At 44.1% G+C, this 23485-nt stretch overlaps 1 protein-coding gene across 2 annotated transcripts; it reads left to right on the forward strand.

Moving 5' to 3' along the window:
• Positions 1–148: 148 nt before the first annotated feature.
• LOC145908285 (uncharacterized) lies at positions 149–19130 on the forward strand. Of its 2 annotated transcripts, none has more exons than XM_082995534.1 (4): positions 149–731; positions 8597–8785; positions 15005–15400; positions 16876–19130. In XM_082995534.1, the coding sequence occupies exons 3-4, from the start codon at positions 15095–15097 to the stop codon at positions 17824–17826; spliced, it is 1257 nt and encodes a 418-aa protein (XP_082851660.1). In that variant the 5' UTR covers positions 149–731; positions 8597–8785; positions 15005–15094; the 3' UTR covers positions 17827–19130. The 2 variants fall into 2 exon arrangements, with proteins under 2 accessions (XP_082851660.1, XP_082851661.1); XM_082995535.1 differs by lacking the exon at positions 149–731 and adding an exon at positions 4956–5088.
• Positions 19131–23485: the final 4355 nt, after the last annotated feature.

Raw genomic sequence — 23485 nt, forward strand, 5'->3', positions numbered from 1 at the left:
GATTGTTGGTTGAGATTCATGACAAAGAATGGGTGAAAACAGTCAATTTCTAAACGCTTTGTGTTCGCTTTGTAAGGCCTCCCAAACGACAAAGGCCTTGTGCATTGTGAACAACATATTGTTCGAATTTACAGTGCCTTGAAAAGACTGCTTTAAACGATTTCGGAGACGGCAGAGTGACTCAAAGAAAATTTATACAGTTGGCGAATGGTTGCAATGTGGAAAGGGTTTTGTAGGCAGTTACGAAAGCGTTATGGTATCTAAATGTAGGTGATTTAAGCTATGACAACGTAAAGGCGTTCAGCATTCACGTCGCTTTTCCGTTTTTGTACAAGACCATAAACCATGGCTGAATAAGGGACGCCACAAAGGAAATCGACGCGCCGAATTCATCATAAAACGGCCGCTGTAAAGCAAGCTATTCAACGAGGCCAGCATAGACATATTCGCCTTTTCAAGGCCCGGGTGGACAAGTGGTACTAAGGCTCTTTGTGAACAATTCGTTGAATAGCAATAAAAAGCGCCGTGTATAAGACAAAACGCTATTATATGGCCATTTCATTTGAGCGGAGCTTGGCTCAGAACAAACGAGTCGAAATCAGTGTGGCACTGCTGGCAACTTTCTGTTCCAACGAAGTCTGCTGTTTTCCGTGTTCATATTTCGCGGCAAAAGCAAATGTGGATTTATAAACGTGGGACTTATGTCGGCTCTGATACCAAGCGAATTGAAGGTAAGTTATCACTATTCGTAACACTTGTTCGCGTCGTAATCGGTTGCAAACGACGTAAAAAAGGAGGTTGTTCAACGTGTAAATATTGTAAAAGTGTACCGTAATGTAGTCAAAGTGAGCAGTCCACTTCAAGGATTCGTTACGGTCAGCGTAGCGAGCAGTACCACACTTCAACTTTTAGTACAGTATTGGAAACGACAGCACCATTGTTGTTAAAAGAATCGGCGATAATACATGCAAAATTTGGGAAAGGTAATGATGGTAGTTAAGTATTAAAGCAGATGAAATTCCTTCTCCAGATGAGTGAATCGATTACACAAAACTTGATGTTTTTGTTACGCATTAAATTAGGGCACATTACGTAGAACAACATTTGGGCGAACTTACAATTAACGACGATTCAATGTGAACCGTTTTTCTGGGTTATTTGCAGTCACTTCGCAAAATCGTGGCCATGTGCAATAGAAATATTTGTCGCCCACTAACGACAAAAAATTCTAACATTTTTGCCGCTAGGTGCGGCTAAAGGACTTACTGGGTGAAACATATTTTGCTGCAGGCTAGACATATTATAGGATCGTTAAATAGTTTCCACAAACAATACATATTTCTATATAAGGATAAATTGTTTGAGGAGCACTTCAGCAACCATTACTAAATGACAACAATAGAATCCATTGTTTTCTAAGCAAAAAAACACTGGACTATTTCTCAAAATTAAGAGTGCTTTCTCCATAAAACTGTTGCCAATTAGATATCAGTTTTTCGCTGATTGGAATCGTCTTCCTTTTTGTGGCATTTTGTCAATATTTTATGGCTGTTTTACCTCAATCTTTTGTATTGTCGTATGTAGTTTGTCGCAAATACGCAGGCTTTGCGTGGCGCCCAATTAGGACTAGGTGTAAACCAGCTAACAAGCATAGAAATTTTACGCTCGGCTTGAAGACAACAGCAACTAACAAAAGGCCGAAATTAGTCAAGAGCCTTGGGGAGACCGTGCCGTAACAACCATTCTATTTTCCTGCCAATTAATTTCCATGCCCTAGGTTGTCCAGGTGTGCCGTCCAATTACGGGGCTTTGATGTACAAGGTAACGTAACATGAACAACTTATTCTCTGAAGTAAAGGTTTTCTATTAGATTGCATCTCAAGTTTCACCGATTTAAACAGTAATACCTAAAGAGTAACATCAAAAGAACTGCAAAACCCTGTTAAAATTGTGATAACCCAACATTGATAGTTTTTGAAATAATCCTTGATAACGTTTTTGGGTATTATGTGATGGAATGACGTAATGCAAATGAAATTAGATATTTCCACCATTCGATGAAACGTAGCGGTAGAATACAAAGAGTGCATACAAAATTTCTTGAAATCATATTTATTTCTGTCATTCCAAACATTTTCGTTGCCCAATTGCAAAATACACAATTTTAAGCACTTTGCTGCGACTCACAACAAAACGTCCGCAACACAAAGCAAATTGTCCTGCGAGCAAAAATAAACTCCTGAGGCCGGATAAACTTTGGACTGTCTATGGTGATTTTAAGCCTATAGGCGGCGGGCGCGCAGTGGCCTGACAGATAGGCGAGACCTTTTGCGGTTGCCATCACAGGGAGGTCCCGAGCTAGAGGATAGTCGGCGCCACGCTTATTGGAATCGTGCTGATTTGCCCGTGCGAAATCTCTCCGGCGCGCCGGTGGTGGCGAGCATGTCAGTATTCCCCGCGTAGCCGGATTTAGCAAGGAATTTTCAGACGTGCATCTGAATTTTCCATGTCGACGCGTACAAACAGTTTTTAAATTGAAAATTTTCTACGAAAGCTAGGACTAGTTGTACCCAGTTTAACTCTGATGTGGTTTTGTTTCAACGCTGTGGAAATCACACACAATGCTCTTGACTCGATAACTCATGTGATGAAATTGGTTCTCTATTTTTCCATTTCAATTGGTTTTTATTCTTTAGTTGCAGCGAAACACGAATTGCCTTTACTTCACCATCTGCCAAATTACAGCCTAAGCTACTCTTTAAGCGTGTAAAGGATATTTGCACCCGCACCGTAGTATTTAGTAATATTAAAATTTCAACACAATTTTTAAGTTGACAGCCAGGTATATTTTCCATTCATTTCTTGCGTCTATAAAACCAAATCATAGCGTGTGTCTGGTGCCAAACTTGTGCGTGTAGAATTCTGTATATATACATCACAGGGGCTCAGTGTTGAACATAGCTGGCGATTTATCTTCAATGCGTTATGATAGTAGTGACATTCCGTACACGATTAAGTCTTAAGGCAACAGCAGGACAGAAACTGCTCCCGGAGGTTTGCGGGGGAGAAACAAATTAGAAATACCGATGACAGGTTAAAACAACTGCGTCGGCGAAGGTTTTAACAGTGGCCTGACGCCAGCGGTCTCGCCGAGACGTTCATCCAAGTCGCTCGGGCTCAGAATATAAAATCTCGCGTTTACGAATCGGGTCCCGTTTCGCCCAAACCAAACACCTTCCGCTTCTGTTTGCGCTGCGGGCTCTTTTATCGCAGTCGCAGATAAATATTATCATTACTCTGCCAGACAATCGCCAAGTTATTAACCCTTGGGCAGGGCAGCGTCGGGCAGCTTACGATCGGTTGCCAGTGACAACGGCCGGTTTGATAAACCGATTGAATGCGTCTAAATTTGCAGTGTGTGACTTATACAGACAATTTTGCAACCCGCTAAAATTGTAGGAACCTACGTATAACTTATATACAAAATAACTTTGTGGAAAACGCATGCCTTTCTACATAGTAGGCTTTTAGAAACGTGACTCACGACCACGGAAAGGAATTGAATTATAATGTATTTGGCCCAGTGAAACTGGCGAACAGAGTGTAACATATAGCACTTCTCCATCCAACTCGATATTGCAATTCGCTTCATTGGCCAAACTGGTCCAAAAAGTTATGTAATTCCTTCAACTAAAAGATGATGGAATTCTTTCCTACGACCGCTGTGGCACGCTCAGCAAATGTCAGCTTGGAATGTGCGGTGCCACGCTACCCCACCCCTAGCTACCGACCGCTACCCCCCGTGAACAAACTGCCCCCGCAAGGAAAGGCCCCTGATTCCGGTGACGTCATCGCATCGGGGCTAACTTTGTTACGATACGGCCGATTGGGCCCGAGGGCCCGGGGCCCGCGCAGCGGAAATAGGGTCAACGGGCCGCGAAACGCGACTCTGCGAGATTGACAAGTGACGATGCGCACAAGTGAACATTGGATCCAGCTTGGGCGTGGGGCTAATTTAAACCGCCTATACGATATGAGTTTAAGCCCGACTTTTTACACGTTGCAATAAACACTTCGTTTCGAGTTTGATGTAAATTAAGGGGATTGATTTTCACGTAGTTGTAATTTGTAAGGTATGGTTTGCAATTTCTAACACCCGATGCGAATACCTAAAACTTTCAAGAAAATTTATCGTTGACAAAAACAATTTGCGTTTTCGCATGCAAACTGATATTCACTTCTTTGTTATAAATCAGTCCAATAAATGCCACTGCAATCGTTCCGCGAACACAGATTGCAAAATGTGCAACGAAGGTTAAATGGCGATAACCTATATTTCTGCACCCTTACATGATAAATTGAAACTTTATGAATTATAGTTACTGCAAATGAACAGGTGCTTAGGCATATAAGATGCCACTGATATTAATTTTCAATATTTCCGCAACCGACGAAGTGCCGGAAATTTCTACCTACGCGTGGCACTCCGTTTGTAAAGCCGCTTGCGCCGCAACGGACGTCAATTCACTATTTATGAAGGATTTCCTTTCTGAATGTTCTAATGGGCAACGCAAACAATTAATCCTATTGTAGCATTCGCTGTCCGACCAGTTGTATATAAGCATGAATGATTTATTCGCCTTTGAGACAAGACCCTTTACAACATCCACGAAAACAATGTGGCCAAGTAACAAGTGAAAAGGGCCTTTCAACCGCGCGCCCCACTCATTGGTATTATGAATACGGTCGCTCCATTATAGCGAGGATGCCCTAGGCTTTATGGGCAGTGTTATAGACACGCTCTCTCCCTTGTACCGAAGCCTTTATCAACGATAAACAAAAAATGACAACGGGGCCCAATAATACGTAATTGTCCGCAATCGAACAAATGTGACTTTTTGTCACTGCCTCCTTTACAATTACTCTCACAATCCGCTGTTTTTGTCAGTGCTTCCAAGTTACTTGTTGGAAGAGCTGCTTGCTGCCTAATAGTTCACTGAGTAAAAGTGGTGATTTTGTATTTCTGTTGTGTTTCTCTTCGCAAAAACGGATGCAGGAATTTTGGACTTCGTGGAGATCGCCATTTAGGTTTGTAAGAGTACTTTTTACTCTGTACAGAGGCCACTGGATATACCTATGTTAAATTATGTTAAAGCGTTAGTATATCACTTGAATTTTCACCACGGTTTGAGTAAAAAAAATTAGTCGTACTAAAATGTTGGAGATTTCACTAACTTTTCAGAAAAGTATATTTTGATTATACCAAGGCCTATCAAGAGTTAGCGAAATTCGTTTACCGATTAAACGTGTAACAAGGCAACGTACTGGAGCAAACAATAATGCGCACGGTCTTGGCGGAGATGCTCTTTAGCTCATAGCTGTGGCAAAAATAATCATGGTGCCGTAATCGATTTTGCCGGCGCGAAATTTTACGACGCAAATTCGCAATTGACTTGTTGCAAAAACACAAGCCCGACCGCCAAACGAGGTAGGTCGACTCCGGAACATTGCGCCCGGTCGCCAGTCAAAAGGTTTGTTTTTCTCTGAACAAAGTTGCATCACTTCGGGCAACGCCTGTGACGGCATGGTGGCGGTATGTCACGTGATTGTTGCCAGGCAACCGAACAGTCGGAGCCATGGGAAAAACAATTTGGAGACGTGGTAAAATGTGGGTATACCCAAGCATATTGGGTGCAATAAATATGGCTTCCCACTGCAAAACGACAGTAATACACAACTAGTCGGAAAGTCTGTTAGGTGTTAACAAAGAGCAACCCTCCAAAACAGGTCAAGCTGACTGAATTTTCGGTGGTTTGAAAGATTTTCGCCAAGGGCCCAGTTGGGAGCTTCCGCCCCGTGTGTGGGGGACGCGTAACAACTGCTGACAAATGCGCCGTAGCCTCCGCAGGCCTCGGTGTTTGTTTTCGTAAGAGGGCATGTGCTGACCATGCGCGTGCGCTCATTGGACGAGGTACGCGTGGGGATGTCAAGCTTCGTTTAAAACGTAAACAAGGAAGTGCTGGCAGGCAAACAAAATTGGGATCTGGATCGCGATGCCGTTGTATTGTTATTGCGAGGGTTGGTTTAAACAAACACGAACGGGGATATTGACTTAATACCATTGCTCCGTATATATTTCCCATAACGGAGAATATTTTCTCGAAATTTTTGTTTTTGTGTGTTTCTTCATCAAGCTATCGGTAAGCGTGTAATTAGCTTGAACGCACTGTAATTATACAGGAGTCAGCAATTTTCGTCATTAAAAACGTTTTTTAAGGCACTATTACTTTTTTCCGCTTTTTATAAAACCTCGGTCGGTTGGAAAACTAAACCATTTTTGGGGACGCTTATTGTGAAAAAAATGTTGTCCAGTAGGATTTTAATTGGGGGTGACTTTTTACATTTATCGAGTATTGAAGAGTCAACGTACCAGGGGTTATCATTCACATTTTGGTTACTGCTGATGTCACCACTTAAGCGACTCGATTTAAGTGAAAACCGGCATTGAAACCTGAGATTACAAAGTTGGGAAGGCGCCTTTAATCAGCAACAAGCTAATGGGAGAACAAGACGTTTTCCCACACTGCGACGAGAAATTGGGCGCGCAAAAACTCGCGAAAGCAACAAGTCGGTACCCAGTCGCCGACGCCAAAAACCTGCGACGGAATAATACAAGAAGTATCGGCTTTCTCCCTGTGACATAAAAGGTATCGGATGCTTTCCGTGACTCTGTTACACATCTGCTGGCTCCTGAGAAAGGGTAGGCGACATGCGGGAGTTCTGGAATTTGCGACAATGTATGAGTGTGATTTAATACTACAGGGCGGCGTCGGGGGCTAGTCATACACAGGAGCTACCACAAAAAAGCCGATGGATGGGTCACACAGCTCGAGTAAACCAATACGGTGACATCAATGGACCTCAGTAACCGGACGATCCCCGGCCTTAATTGTACTGCTCCGTGCAAGCAGTTCGCGACCGACAAAGATGCGGAATACTGGGGTGATTTTGTGTTTTCGCAACGCGATACCGCTACTTGCTTGATTATGGACAGAAAACAAAGGCAAAACTTTCGCGTTCACTGCAACCCAACACGCGCATCGACGCCTGGGGTAAACGATCACTCGCACACGCGGTTTAACTACACAACAATGACGGCGCGCACGTAGGTACGAATTTACGAACTCTGTCAATTTTTCCGTTGGTCTCCGCGGGCCGAGAGTGTTTTGGTCAAAACTTTTTGGATTAAGGAATTTTTCTCGCGTAACTATATGCCATTTGTTGACGTTTGACGCATGCAAAACGTGTAAGATTCAATTGCTAAAAAATGCTTGCTCCAGTTTCGAACGCAGCTTCACAGTACATCAGAGATTTTACGTTTTGTAGAAACTTCTGTCTACCCCCAAAGTTTAGTCGTTAATAGCGCATAATTTTTACACCATGGTGAAATGATTTTATTGTATATGTTTGAGTCAACATGAATAAAGTGTTGTGTATGGGGTACTATCAACAGGACATATATATAGTTGATGCTATGCATTTGTGTATAGATAGTCAAAAGATCGTTAAGATATTGTACATTGATCATTCTGCACACGTTCACACAAATTACAACATTGCGCCATTCAACATTGTATTTTCCCATACATATTTGACCATTTGTTGTTTGTGAAATTAAATAATTGAGGTTTGTTGTTTGTGACCAGGCACTGCGCAATGTGATTTTTGACGCGGTTTGAAACCGTTCGTAAAGTACCTGCATTACAGTAAACCCTCTTACTCCAGCTGTTACCCTGATCCAGGCATCTTACACCTGGGCACGTATGTAAATGTAGGTAAACCCTCGGATCGCTACACGACAGGGCGAGGGGAATTAAGCGGGCAAATAAGTTTGGGAACGGTGTCGATTCCTGCCGTCCAGGTAGGAGCTCGCGGTCCAGGCGCACCTTGACTCCATTCACCAAGCGACGAATCGCGTGAGAACAATTAAAACAGAATGTCACGTCGCGACGCGCGGTGAGGGGAAAGTGCCCCCGCGCGTAATCACGTTGCTCCGGTTTTGGTCACGCTGTTTAAGCTCGTGCCACGGGGGACCAGGACGCTGGAGTCCTTGTTGCTTGGTTACGAAACGCCAACGGACCCAGTAAAAAATATCAGCAACATTGTTTAAATTTTTGAGGCTTTTCCTACAGTTGTAGTAAAGGCAATACGGGCCGAGTACGTTTTCCAGAGAAAACATGCCTGTTGTATTAACATTGCAATATAGACTCTAAATATATGACATGTAGAACGCTATTCGACAAAAACAAAACACATAAAAGTATGGCTGGCGCTCCTTGATATCAATGTGATTTTATATAATCTTCCCCTGCATCTTTTTCACCCCTCTTAATTTGCGTCACAGTCATTAACTTCTACGGTGCAATCCCAGTTGAGTAATCCATGCATGTGAGATTTACAAACGGTTTTGTGTTACCATCATGCTATAAGTCTTATATATTTGTGCGGTGTTATAGCTTACACACGACAATTCAGTGATAAGCCCACACATTTAAATACGAATCTGATATCTATCATTTGTTTTTTACCTTGACAGAGCCCCGATGACGACAATTTTCAAGATGGAGGTGGTTTTTAATTGTCGAATGACAAATTGCCGCCCTTTGATATTTTGGCGAAGTGCGATTGGAGAGGGTTGAATCCAACAGAAACCCGAGATGTCGTGAAACTGGAGAATTTCCTCAATCGAACAGAATTACAGCGACGTAATCAGCGAAGTTGGCCGGTAAGTGTGTTAAACGCTTGATGTGGTGACTTTGTCCAGCCAATCAATACCGAGGGTCCCATTGGATCGCCATTTCCAGGCGCCTGAAGGAAATGCGGCGACCTATCATTGATTAAATTACGATGAAGAATTAAGTTATGCGTCTGGGTTGCCTTATTTCCGCCTCCTAAAGCCGCGACGAATGTCAAACAGTGTAAAAGTTTCAAACAATGACCAATATGCTCATTTTTGCTCAGAAACAACCAAACTAAACTTTAAGGAGAGGTGGATTACAGTCAATGTTAAAAGTGCTAAAAATGTAAACGTAGAAAACCTTTCACATTTTTACTTTCTGGTCCTTGGTCTTACTCATTTTTTGCAAATATCATCGCCAGAACGCTTGGCAGCGTGTTTCGATAAGTTTTCCTCCGGTTTTTGATGCCTAGGTAGTTTTAAGGGGGTTACCAAGGAAATCGGATTGAACCTAGAAACGTCATCAAAGAGAGTGTGGGTTTTTAAGGTATGGAGTTAATCGTGACGTGTTTTTTCAATTCCAATCCTCGGAGATGAAAACTCTTCAAAGCGATGAGTCTTTTTCGACTGCACGCGAAACGCTAATCCCCAAACTACGGCTTCCTATTGGGGCGTCTTGCCGTCGGCTTGCCGGCCACGTGTGGCACATTCGTGGTTTTCAACCAAAGCAAGTCGAACGCGATTACATAAAATTCAGTCGAAATTCTGACTCTGCGCTCTTCAGAGGTGGTGGCTGTTACGTCACTATGCTTTAAGCAAAGTTCCCACGCTAGATCGAAGACAATGGCCATCGATAAACCACGGCGCGACGCGACTTGATTTGTCGAGCGCCAGGACCACGTTGCCGGAGGGCGGAAAGGGTTGGTGGTGAAGAAGAAAAACTAGGGCCCGCTCTGACCCTAATTTCGCTGGAAGCACTCTCTGGAAAGATGCCGTTGTAAAAACGTCGAAGACGCCGCGGGGCGCCTTTGCGTGCGAGCGACTTTCAGGCCCCTCCCACTTTCCTACCGCAGTTACTCGCGTTTGCGTTCAAATTTTCCAAAACACTCGCGGAGAAGTTAACGCCAACTACCATTGTGGCTGAACATACAAAACAAAAGTATAAAACCTGTTCCAAAGCAACAACATAGATACCAACAAAAAAGTAATTTTACCGATAACCATTCAGCGTGCATTAATGTCGCCCAACGTAAATCTGTTTATGTTTCCCAACTTGTGTGGAGAGGTGCCACAATACAAAGTAGTCAATGGACTTCACAGCCAGGCGAATACACACTTAGGGACAATGCGACCGCCCTTGTCGAAATGAACTGAATGATCAAAAAATATGAACACAATAGCCGCGGTACGGCCATCGTAGTATGGTAACAACCGCGTTAAGAGAGTGCCAACAAAACACTGATGGTACTTCGCTTTCACTGCGTCTCTGTATGTCGCGTGTGGCGATTATGTAGCAAAGAGATCACGAGAGAGTCCCAACAATGGGCATTAAGTCGTTGTTATTATGCTTTACCACCCGTTGTGGCACAAAGAAGCGGCGAAGTGTGAGGGACGTTTTTATAGAGACATTCATGTTTCCAAAGAGGATATTCATTTTGGGCGGGCGCCATTCATCGCGCATTTAAACAAACACTCAGCGAAGTGTGAACGACTGATTGTACTCCGGGAGCACTTTTGGTCGATCGTCAACCGCCCGGCCGGCCGGCCGCGCGTATTGGCGATTGTTCTCTTGTAAACTAATTATGTTAAATTCCAATCTGCAAGTATGTTCTTTCTGGGGAGGAAGTGAGCCTGCTGTTTGATGATGGGGGTTGCTATATTTTGTTGTTGTTGTTTTTTGACTGAGTAATTGTTTTTTGAGTAATTATGAAAATTCATAGAATTATGCTGACAAGGAAACAAATTAGTATAAAGCTGATACGATATTTGTTAAAGCTACAAATGGCATAAAATAAATACAAATTGGCAGCAATTTATATTGGACAAATTGGAAGCAACCAAACCCCAAAAGTCTTTCAAGGAACGATATTCATTACGTGCGAAACCGAATACGGACACCTGCACCTCTGCAAAACTTGCGTTCGAAAAGAAATAGCCAATAGCAATATTCCTTCTCAACCAAAAAGCTTCTGTTTGTATATTAATGAACGCCGAGGGCTCCAGGCACGGAACAATATACCCCGGTACCAACGAAACCTCCGCTAGCGCTGGAAAGTTTGTTATTCTTGTGCCCGGGCGGCAGCAGAAATAGCAAAATTCGTCCAAACATCGCGTGCGGCCTATTCCTTTCGTAGCGGTCTCGCCCGGGACTGGATTGGACTTGCCTGGCGCACGAGGCCGTACTGGGATCTTTCGTATTTATTGTTTGACAGGCGACCGTTTGACTGCGCCTTCACACAGCCATATAGCCGCGTTCAGCTACCGCCGCCATGCTGTTGACATTAACTTTCTTACCTTGCTGGGGTTTTTGAGCTTGTCGTTGCCTACGGGGCCGAAAAGGTTTCGATTATTGCGTTTTTACAAATTGCTGATAAAGCTTGGAAATAAACCTTGATAAACCTTGAGGTTTTGCAACAACTTTTGTCCATTTAAGCGTAAGTAGATGTCGATTTTGGAAATAAGCCTTAACAAAATGGAAATAAGCCTTAGTTTAATTTAACGTCCAGTGAAAACCCAAACAGCAAAAAAACATAAACTCAGATGGTGGATGTGGATTAAGGTATATAACAAGATTATGCTAAACTGACGCCCAGCACGAACACAATGTCTCATTGCAATTATATTATTGGTCAATATTTCCTTGAAGCGCGGTAAAAATTGGTGCATTTATGACTTGCACAGGAGACCGTGTATCTTAGCTAGCGTTATCAGCGCCCTTCACAACCAAACAACAACAAGTCAACAACACTGAATAAACTGGAGCTAGTTCAGAGCCGGCTTACTCCCACTCATCCTGGGAAATTAGTGTCAAGGTTTGGGACGGCCGGTCCCGCAGTTCTGTGTGTTTATTGGATTTTCTACCATCATCGAACAAAACCTGCTTCTTCGCGGGAGCGTAGCGCGCGGACGCGTCGCGATCAAATTTACGGAGATACCTGCTGTAATCAGCGTGTGCTGTAAGTTCTGATAACGGCCTTCAGGAAGACAATGGACTGTCTGGTGCTTCTTGCCTTCTAAACGGGCCAAGGGTGTGTTGCGCTCGGTTGCCTATCATGTGGGCCCTAAAGAGTTTTGCAACAAGTACAAGTTTAATCACGCAGAGATTACGGGCGAGCGCGCGACTTGCGACTACAATGTAAATGTTAATATTGCAGCATTTTACTGAAATCTCATGCTCTGGGGGTCGGCCTCATATATTCACCTGTATACACACGCGCTGGTAAAAGTTCGCAAATTCACTCACCGCAGGTGAATGGCAACTAGTAACACGTTAAAATACACATGCCTAGTTTTTAGGGATGGTTTTGGATAGGAATAACGATCACATAATAAATATTAGCAACACTTGTCAAAAAAATCAATGTACACACAACCTTTTCCGTGTTAACTCTAGTAACTGTGGCAAAATATTTTTTTCCAGAGCATTTTGTACCGAAACAAAGCCACAATCATCTGAAAAATGTCACAACAGTTGTGTTGTATTCCCAATCGCTATAGTAAGCTCGCGTGCGCTAAAATCGAGGCGTATACGAAGGACCAGTCTTCCCTCGGCCCTAATGAAACAACACGCAAACAGGAACAACAATACGGACGGTTTGTTGGGAGAATGGAAGATCTTGGGCGCCAACACCGCATCTCGATTATGGGAAAAGTAAATCACTAAATCAATGACATTCCGCCTTTCAAAACGTTCGATTATAAAAAGAACAACTAGAAAATTGGAATTTGTCTAAAAAAATCTGAACTTTTGTAGTGAACCTTTAAAGACACTGTGCATACCATCAATCCAAAAACTTCATTTCAGCTACAAAGGAATTGTTTAAAGTTTAACATTTTGTTCAAACTATACGCATCAACCCAATATACCGTCATTGTTCCAACTTGCAAGCACAAAACCAGCCTATGTCAACTACAAGTATCTGAGACAAAAATTTTCCCATAGGTTTGGGGAAAAGCACTTTTATACGGATAGCATGTCATTGCCATGTCAGAAAGCAGGGACGTGGGTCCAATTTTTTCGTTCCGCCTTGCTCGCACGCGTGCTGTTTCAACCCACTATACGGTGTTGTGTGTTTACGCAATGGTGGGTGGCGTTTCCTCGGTCGTGGGGACCGAGCTAAAATGAATCAGGACCCCAAAGGATCGCGACACTATGTTCCGTTGCTATGCCAGGAGTTACACAGCGCGGCTCCGGTGACATTTTGACACAGATGTTATACAGGTCCAAAGCGTGCCGCCACTCTGGTTGCGGCCGTTTGCTTTGCAATTCAATATGGCATACGTCACTTATGCAGTGAGTCACCCTTGAAGAGAGCCTGTCGCGTAAGCAACAGACCGTATATGCCCTGTAGTAGTAAAATTGGGGATGTTTCATGCCCTTTCCCGTGCAGAAGTGTGGAGGATCATGCGTAGACACGTGTGTGGACATTGCAAGGTATACGGGTCACATTCCGCGACAAAAACGTCAGTTCTGAATCTTGCCGAACAGAAACGTAGCACATGGATATACTTAATATTTACAAACAAAAATATTGAAAAACAAATATATGTTTAAATATAAGATACCTTTAGAGTGTTTTTGAGCGATACTTTTGTTCTAAAAGTAACTGTATGAAAGTACGGAATTGTTTTGTTGGCCATGACAGGTCCTTGGCAAACAAGGAATTGATTCAGTTTTGCATGCATGGCGGGGACCCGGTTAGGCGGCCATTAGTGTGGCTTCGCGACTCACGAAAATAGTAGCATCATTGACACGGCAAGTTGCCGTGACCCCTAATGGAAAAACAATAACAAATTGAGCGCGACCCAAGCCCAAAATAATGGCTGTGAGTGGCGTGTACTCGGTGCATGGAACTTTGGCCACCTATGCATTGAAACTGGTGGAAAATCTAGAAAGGAATCAATTTTCATGGCCAAAATTTCGCGCGGTTTTTTTGGCGTGCCTGTGCTGCGGTACTTTGTCTCGCGTCGCAGCCAAACGGTGAATAGACATCCTCAGAATAGACTTCTGTCTTTGTTGAGCAGCCTTTTGTTCATCGCCAAACCCAGAGTATGATTGGGTCCCAAAAAAGGATGTGGAGCACCTAAAAATATACCTTTATATTTTGCGGAAATATTTTTGTCAAATATATGTGGATGAAAAACCCAGCAACACTATAAAGCCAACTGTTTTCTGAACTGTAAGACATTGCTTCATACCAATTTTAATTTCTGCGATACGGGGCATATTACTTTAAGTTTGCTCGCATCAAACGCATTCCGTTGTATAGAAGATCCACATCAGTCCAAAAGAAATGTTTATAAGGATCTAGGCCAATTGTTCACTTAATCGAATGTTGTTTTGTGATAATGAAATTTAGCGCGAAAGTTTTTCATCCGTCACGTAAATGCTATCAAAATTTCACTATCTCAACGATACGAGTTTGAATGCCACGGTCGAATATGACGATTTTAGAGAGCTAGCTACGAAGCTGCGCGTTCCCGTCGGCTCCGGCAGCGCGACGATCGGAGAAAAAAGCGCGAGGCTTTCGAAGAGAAAGGCGCCAGCGGTTCTCTCATAAAGGTTGTACTTGGAAGGGGGCAGTCATTCAGGATCTATTGTTGAATGGTTGTCACTGAGCATTGCTTAGAGTCGTTCCAATGAGCGCATTGTGTCCAACGCATTGTTAGACGTCGTGAAAAGTTATGACCGTTCTTGAGGCTCAGTACACTGTTTGTTGCGACTGGGCGAACAATTAGTAGGAAGCCATAGAAGAGGCACTTAAACGCCTGACTTGTCAAACAATCACAGAGAACACGTGTATGAGTTTGTGTGGATTGTGACACGTTGTCAAAAAGGAATTATTACGTTTAATAAATCAGGAAAAGATCAGAAATAAATTATAGAAATAATTAATATAAGGAATCGAGTGAGTCAAAGTTTGTTCGTTTAAACAGAGTTCGCATATTTGTTAGCTGAGTTTCATGTGTAACTACCACACTTTGCAGCGAAAAATAATAATTATTTTTTACGAATCACATGTCAAGCATTGTTTGTTTCAATTGCAGCTTCTACGGACCACGAAATTTAGCTTTTGGTCAGTGCGATAATCAATCTTACGTCGATACACAAATACCGTTATCACACGATAGCAAAAAATGCTTGCTGTGGATCCAGCACAAGCGGCCGGATGGATGCCCGTGCCTTACCCCTCAAACGGGATGTCAGTGGTCAGCAATGCACATCTACCACCTCCCCCGATGGCTACAAGCGGCGTACCTTCCAGCATGCAAGGCGACATTAAACCCTACATCACCGAATCGATGGGAATGGGCGGGCAGATGACTCATCTTTCCCCGCCGACATCCCACCACGGCCCGATGCCAAACCAAAACAGCAACTCGTCGGTGGGTAACAAGGCCGCCCAAGAGCAACGCGTGAAACGCCCAATGAACGCTTTCATGGTGAGTCTCAACGCCCTGTTTCAGTGCATTACCCATAAAATAAACGATTTTACACCGCAAATAACTCATTTAACAAAAAGAATATCGCTCGAAAGCAATAAATTAAACCTAAGGTAAAATAACCAATTATAATTTTTGGGAAAAATTAAACTTGCGTAGTTTCGTACATTATGTGCGAAATCCAAATAGGTTGTACAGTGAAAACTGCACCAATGCCTGTAACTCAAAGCTATTGCTCAGAACGGCTGTAACTGCTGGGCGGGATAAAATTTAACTGCTTTGTACATAAAACGGCGTTTGGCGTAATCGGACGGACGAAGGGCAATAAAAATTGTCCGGACCAGAGTTAATATTTCGTCTTTGACGTGAACAGACTGAATGTAAACAGCGGCAAGTGATTGTGAATTTTCGACTGCAGTTCGACTAGTTTCACATTCCAAACGAATGGATTTTGAGACAAGTAACGATTCCTGCGAAACAAACGTATTATAGTGACACATGGTGATGTTTAGTTGCAGCACCAATTGATGTTCCAATATATGGGGATAATATTAAATGCCGTGGTTGCGATAAATCTTAAATTGAAAAATCACACGGACATTCTCGAAAGATTTTTTTTATTTTTGTGGTGGATTCCAGCTTGCTACCACAGTGGGCAAACAGGTGCGTTTGCTGACCATTAAGAACGCGGGTGACCATTTTTACGCTGCATTTCCTTCGCTAAGACCAAAGCATGAACTAACTATGAGAAAGGCTCTGAAAACCGAGCAATGTAATAAGTCATATTTCGAGACCGGGCTTGCGACCATTTCTGTTGGTTTTTTTTTTGGAGGCCGGGCATCGTTGTCATGACCTGTAAGCTAGCTCAAATAATGACGACCAGCGGTGAAAAATTGGCTGACCCAGTAACGCCGAAATATCGCCATTACGAATTCATCCTCTGTGACGAAACAATGGGCATGACGACGTCGAGACTTGCCTAGCGCGCGAGAAAACCAATTGACATCGGGGCATGTTTTAACTTAGGTGGCTCCATCGGTCCCAGCCAACAAATGTGGATTGCGTCAGGGGAAATAGTAAAGTTGTATTTGCGTTCTCTAAAATGTGTATTGAGGATAAAGTACTCGCGACCCCACCCCGCCAGCGTAATCCGCCATTTTGTCTGAAATTCTCGTCAGCGTGGCGCGGGTTTCGCATATCCACACTCTGGCTTCCACATTGACATCATAATGCCATCGCATTTCCGAGGATTTGTGGCCGTTCAATCAAGACGAGCAGGTGTAAGCCTTCCTTTGTGTCCCTTCGCGCGGAAGCATCGAGACAGACACTTACTGGACAAAAGCGCGTCTGCAGCGCGCTAATTGTTTGCCAATTCGATACAGTCGCCTTCCAGGAACGCGGCGATTGCCCGTTCCCTTTCCGCGCACTTGCCAACAGCGTTAACGTGAACTTAATTATTTTTTCTATTTGCAAAGGTATGGTCACGAGGACAGCGAAGAAAGATGGCCCAGGAGAACCCGAAAATGCACAACTCCGAGATTTCAAAACGCCTCGGTGCCGAATGGAAGACACTCTCCGATACCGACAAACGCCCGTTCATCGACGAAGCCAAACGCCTGCGCGCTTTGCACATGAAAGAGCACCCCGACTACAAATACCGACCCCGTCGCAAGACCAAGCCCATCCCAAGAAAAGACAAGTTCCAAATGGGCCCAGCCGGAGTGGGAATGATGCCTGGAAATCCGCCAGCCGGTTTAGCCCCACCAAGAGGGTCTAGTCACATGTCCCCAGTAGACTACTCCATTACCAGCTACCAACAGATGTACAACCCACAGATGATTGGCTCAGAGTCTCAGATGAGTCCATACGGTAGCGCCGCACCTCATTCCTTCGCAGGACACCCTGGTATCGCCAACGGCGCGGCCTCGGCTCAACGTGGTTACGACACCATGTCGATGTACTATCCGACATACAGTGCTGCTCCTACAGCCCTCCCAAGCATGAGCTCCTTGACAAGCCAGCACAACGGCTACGCCCAAGCACCCTATTCTGTTGGATCGTCTCCAGCCTACAGCCTTGCTCAGCCTCACACACCAACCAACTCCATTCATAGCATTACTGGCTCTCACCACAGCAGCAGTGGAGTCCATTCTCCAGCTAATACAAGCCCTGGCGCATCGTCCGTCACTTCAGCACCGCCATCTTCAGGAGGCAGCCCAAGCCACCAGTCTATGCTGCCCCCCGCCGCGAGCCACCACGCACTGGGTCAGATGTACTTGCAGCAGATGACTGACAGCCAAAATGCAGCTTTGGCGAATGACCCAGAGTCACCGGGCATGCGTTCCATGCAGCCCACCACACATTACCAGGCCTCTACAACAGTGAGCCACGTTCCAATGGCGATGCACATGCCACAAAGCATGTAAGGGGTGTGTGTCAGTGCAACTATACACGTTTGGCACCATGGTGGACTAAGCACGGCCAAGTACCGCGGCGCTCTCGACCACAGGCAACGCGGGATGATTTTGGAATGTGAAACAATGCGTCGCACGCCGTTGCAACCTATCGCGCGCGCAACACAATCGCGTTCGCGAGCCCGAGTGAAATTAAATCAAAATCGTTGTTTGTTCGCACCGACTGGTACCAGCAACTGTGAGTTAATTCGAATGTAAATAACGCGAGATACTAATAAACTTTATGGCCTCGGCTCAGCAGCGCTGGCCGTGCGGTGCTTGTATATACTCCTGCGGCGAATGCTCGCGCTGTTTTTATTTAAGTGGCGCGACAAGCAGCCTGTGTTTTTGGGGCGGTCACCTTCAGCCTTTATGTGCCTTGCAGCTTTCAACGGTAAACCGACGAAACGATGAAATTATTGCAACAGCTTTTTGCAACCTGGTTTTACTATGATTCGATTGTCGTATTTATTGCATTTTTACCAACCGACATTCATTTTTTTTTTGCCGGAAATGGTTCTGTTTGTTACCGTTCCCAGCACCTCTGTATTGCAGTTACATTTGGAATTGCAAATTTAGTTGCTTTTAGTTCGCAAGACTTTTTTAGCGAATTTGCGCTTTCAAAAAACAAGGAAAATTGCTTTTGCTCATTTTCAATTCAACTTCATTTTTTTGTACAACTCTTCAAAGTCAGATATTGCACAATCTTCATTCGACAAACCCCTTTGCTAGTTCACACAACAATTGGCCCGCATCTTCAATGCTTTCAACACATATTTACTCTTCAAATACGACATTAAACCAACTGTTTCAATTTCGATCCGGTGTCTGCCACCGGGATATTGCATCTCTTATTTCCGACTGATGCCAGTCAGGCGTTTATTTATTGAAAATTCACTGTACCGTCATGCGCAAATCACTTCGCGCCGCCAGCAGATTAAAACGTACTCTATATATTGCATTGCTTTGCAGCACCACCGTCACATACTTCATAATAACACAACTTCAACCAACACTCGACTAAGTGGCCCAAACTGTAGTCGCAAAACCCGATACCATTTTCACTCGTTTAGGTGGCACTGTTGTATTTTCTTTATTCCGTGGTTTTTGTTCATTGCGATTTTTGTGGTTGCTGGTTTGATTTTGTTTTTTTTCGCCGAAGCATGTTCTCAGTTGTTTGGATATTGCATTGTTTTTGCGCCGAGTTTGTTCTTGTCTGTTGTGTAGCTGTTGAACAGCTTTAGTGATTCCCGTAGTGATGGAATAAACCAACCACAAAAATATTCAAAAATATGTGCTGTTTATCAGGCAAGCGGTACTGAAAAATGACAACCTATACCAAAGTAAGGCAGCTGTCCGAATAAGGTAGCTGTAAAATCGTACGCTACTAGTTGGGAAAATTCTTCAATGTAAAATATATCACTTCAAAGTTTCTGGCGCCATTTAACATTTAGAGGCAAGTGTGACATAGTATCTTGTGATCAAGATTCAGGAACCAAAACTTAAGACTGAAATTATACAGAAGCTTATGTTTTGTGTGCATATAGGGCTCATAATCAAACCTAATGCATAAATTTCACTTTCAAATTTTTGTAAAGGGTAAAAACCCACAACTAAACTAGCATGATCAGTATTCAACCCACGGAAAGTGTCGATTTAAGAAGAAAATATTTCCAAAGTATTTTGAAATAAACACGACCGAAACTAGTTTATCTTTCAAAAATGTCCAAAAAAGTGTTTTAGTCCAAAAACCAAGTATTGTTTCAGGACTGCATTGAGAGGAACCGTTTGGGACAAAGGCTGCTGCAGTATCGTAAGCAAACAACAGTTTTCCGAAGTTATACGCCTCCCCTCTGCGCACAGCAAGCCCTGGGCAAACATCATTCTCAGGCTTCAGCCACAAAGTTGTTTAGTTATTTGGGGCGTAACCTTTTGCGTTGCCAGCTAACCGTGACCTCTATAAAACCGAGCCTCCGTGAGGCCAATCCACAAGCTATCGGCACCGGCTTAATAAGTGCCACGGTAGCTTTAGGCAAAACTTTGATCGAAATGTTCAAATCAAACCGTGAATCTGCAAATAAACTAAAAGTTTATCAAGCATAAAAGTCATAGCTTCTGGAATTTCCGGCACTACCTTTTAGGGTTTGTTCACCGGTCCACGACAGTTCATTAATATCTTAATATTTTGAAGGCATCTAGAAATTGATTTGTGGCTGAAAGATCTCCAATACTATGAATAAAAAGTGCCTTGTTAGCTGCGACATGCAAGTCGTTGTAATCCCAATGTAATCCGCCCCCAACAAAGAGGGGGACTCGGACACCCTTAGGTATTGAGGCAATTTTATCTTGTCAATCGATTTTTTTCAACAAAGCCCGTCGCGCGGGTCTCTTTTGTTCCCAATTGTTGTCCGTTCGCGACTAACAATGGATTCGAAGCCCGAGCTGACAGAGAATATGCCTTGAAACAAAGCCTGATCCCAGTTCCCAAATGGCCAAGTAAAATGCATATGAGTTTATGAGAAATGTGAGGCTGTAATTATGCAAGCCGTCTGATTTAAGGCAATAAGCTCGGCGGAGTTCTGAACAGCGGCGAAAAAGTACGCTAGTTCTTTGAGTGGACTTCATTTCGAAAGCACGCCCGAGCTGGAACGCTTATCGCCATCGCTGCCGCCACTTACATGGGTACTGAAGGACTGTTGAGTCGTGGGCCCAGCGGGCGTCGGAACGACGTTTTAGGCACTAGGACATACGCTCAAACGATGTCGCAAGCCCTTTTACACGGGCCCGTCTTGCCAGCGACGTTTGGGCCCAAAGTTTTTGAGGACTTCGCTAGTGATTTTTTGGGGGGTTGCTTCAACGCACTGGCTCTCTTCTTCGGCTTAAGTGGCCACTGAGCAAATTATTGGGACAACACGGAAGGGAAGGCGGCATTAATCTGTGTGCCTTGATAATTTCTCGGGATTGCTTTGTGTTAAATAAATTCATTTACAACGCTCATTGACAACGAGGTTTTATTTTTTAAATGGCGATGCGAGTTCGACGCAGCGATTCCTGGGCCTAAACCACAAAACTAAATACAGTCACGTTCTTCCGGACCACCTCGGGCTGTATGAATTTACCGGAAATTGGCACTAAAACAACAAGCACGAGTATAATAGCGCCAGTCAATGCACACAGAAAGAACACTTTTGATAACTTTGCCATGTATTTAAAACGCCTGGAATTTGCCACAAAATTCCCCAATGAAAAATTTGGAATCGCAACCGAGCTCGTTAAGCTTTCCCTGGAGGGTGATTAACGGCCTCTTTTGTTTCTCTCCCATGGTCGTACGTTTTTTACGCTCATTAAATTTCCGGGTCGTGAGAGCCTGGCTTCGCTCGCCGATGCGAGACGGTTGCGACTGCCTTAACCCCAGGATTGATCGGCCTGGCGCAATTTTGATACCGCTCTAGGTTCGCACGGTTTCAGCCCGAAATGCAGACCAGGGAGTGCGTCATAGGTGATGTTTAGCTAGGTTTGATATCGCAATCGTCGGGCTTGAAGTACTTCACCCAGATGAAGTCAGTGGCTAAGGCTCCAGGGAGCCGTGGTTTGGTTTCTTATGAGTCAAGGAAGGCGGTCGGGACCCAGGCCGGTGGGAACTGGGCTTTGGTTACGCGAAATAATCTCAAGCTGGGACGAAACGCGATGGTCGGTGTGGGAGATAACAGGTGGTATCAGACGATGGGTAAATTCTGGGTACGCGTCCAAAATGTACGCCCTAAGACCATTTAACCGTCAACGCCCAATGAGTTGGCGTTAAGTTATAGTTCAACCATTAATGACGCTGTACAAAAATAGAACAGGGTTTGTGGCGTGAAAGTACTTTACAGGGGTTTGACTTTTCAGCCCCATTCGCACTTAAATTGTACCAGATTATTGGAGATACAAATTTGCGTGTGGGAGGGATCAAAGCGCGCGCTGTCACGCGACGACTTCAAAAGTTTAAAAACAAACGCCGCCTTGTGTTTTTTCGACCGATCCTCCTCCTTTTTCCTTTGCAAAATCACAAATTGTGTCGCTAGGGACTGGTAATGGAGGTTACATCCAACCCCGGGTTGTGGTTGTTTTCCAAAACCGCTCTCGAAAGGCAACTGCGCGTGGGCAACACCACAAGGAAACGACCTTGCAGTTGGGTGTGACCTTGAGTGCGGCTCGCACGAGGAAATCGACATGTTTTTCTTCGCCCCAACGTACCGTAGAGTGCTAATGCATTGCGCCTTGGGCTTTAGAAGTCTCTGACCCACCCGTGTCCTTGGCACGCCCACTTCAATGTGCAAAGCACCACAAAACCGCCTACAACCAAACGCGCTTCAAGGATGAAGGCGAGACGCTGAGCAGAGCACTACACATAGTCGAGGACCAACTCTAAAAGTGGTGGTTTGGTTTTATTTCCACAGTACGTGAGAGGGTATAGGACGGCCTGTTGACTATTACAGTACCCATTATAGGTAACTGGCTGCAAAGACGGACCTCACAAATCGACCGACAGAAGGATTTGTGCTAATAAAATACATCATCATGTGGCCTACGTTATCGCAGACCAACCCAAAACACACAACAGCGGTAAACCAAAATTAGTCACCATATTTGTATGATTTCTATTATGCTCAAAAAGAGGCGAAGTTATGACCTCACCAGTTAAATCTGATTAAAAGTAAATCCCAAATATACATCCGGGAAAAAAACGAATACAAAAACAAACCTCGACCTTTCAAAAGCCCCCTTTGGGCACCGCAAGGCCCTGGGGTGAAGAAGGCTTGACAGGCGACACGTGACTTTGACATACGAGCGTGCACCCGAAATCGGTAACGAAACCGAACACCACAGACCGGCGCCGAACCAGAAACACCAGGTATTATGCGGAAGAGGCAAGGTCAGTGCTTGAAAGCACGCGGTACCACACGCCTACCCCACCAAAGGGTTAATGACGTCGTACGGCCGCATTGTGTATCGTTTCGTTCTATGCCGAGGGCCCGAATTATCGCATTTAGCAACTTGTTCAGTGTTGGTTCGTTGCGTAACAATAACCCTTCAAAGGTTTTTGCTTTGACGGAAGGACCATGACTGCAAGTGCTATTTAATATAATACGGGAGGGGGCATACCGGTTAAAGCTGTATCTTTTGTTGTGGAAATCTGACCTTAACAAATTTTATTTCGTCACAACAGAAAAACCATTTGGTCGATTTACACGAATATATTTTTTTTTCAGGCTTTGTGTTTAAATATAGTTAAAAGCACACTTGATTAACACGAAGGTTTGATTTATTTTTGGATATTGACAAAAATATACAGTTATATATGGACAGTATATTTAATGAATATTTTAAAACGGTAGTTATATTTATGCCTTTATTTGGCACTTAATAAAAAGCAATTCTCCATAATGACACAGACCTAGTTCAGAATACAAACACGTACCACGGGTCCAAAAATAACGTCGCTATATAGGCACTTTATACGGGGAAAGGCGTGTTTGGGCGCGTAGGGCATCGACGGGCCAACATGTAAGCCAAATATTGGCCCGATCTCGGTCTTGCGTATCCAAGGGCCGGTCTACAAGGAAGCGAAGCAGGTCTTGCGTGTAAGACT

The sequence above is a fragment of the Ascidia mentula genome, chromosome 7, assembly GCF_947561715.1.
Source record: "Ascidia mentula chromosome 7, kaAscMent1.1, whole genome shotgun sequence".
NCBI lineage: Eukaryota > Metazoa > Chordata > Ascidiacea > Phlebobranchia > Ascidiidae > Ascidia > Ascidia mentula.

Bases quoted from the DNA above. Each gene is read 5' to 3' on its own strand.
- LOC145908285 (XM_082995534.1), top strand. From the start codon at position 15,095: ATGCTTGCTGTGGATCCAGCACAAGCGGCCGGATGGATGCCCGTGCCT. The intron at 15,401-16,875 runs GTGAGTCTCAAC...CTATTTGCAAAG, and splicing joins GCCCAATGAACGCTTTCATG to GTATGGTCACGAGGACAGCG.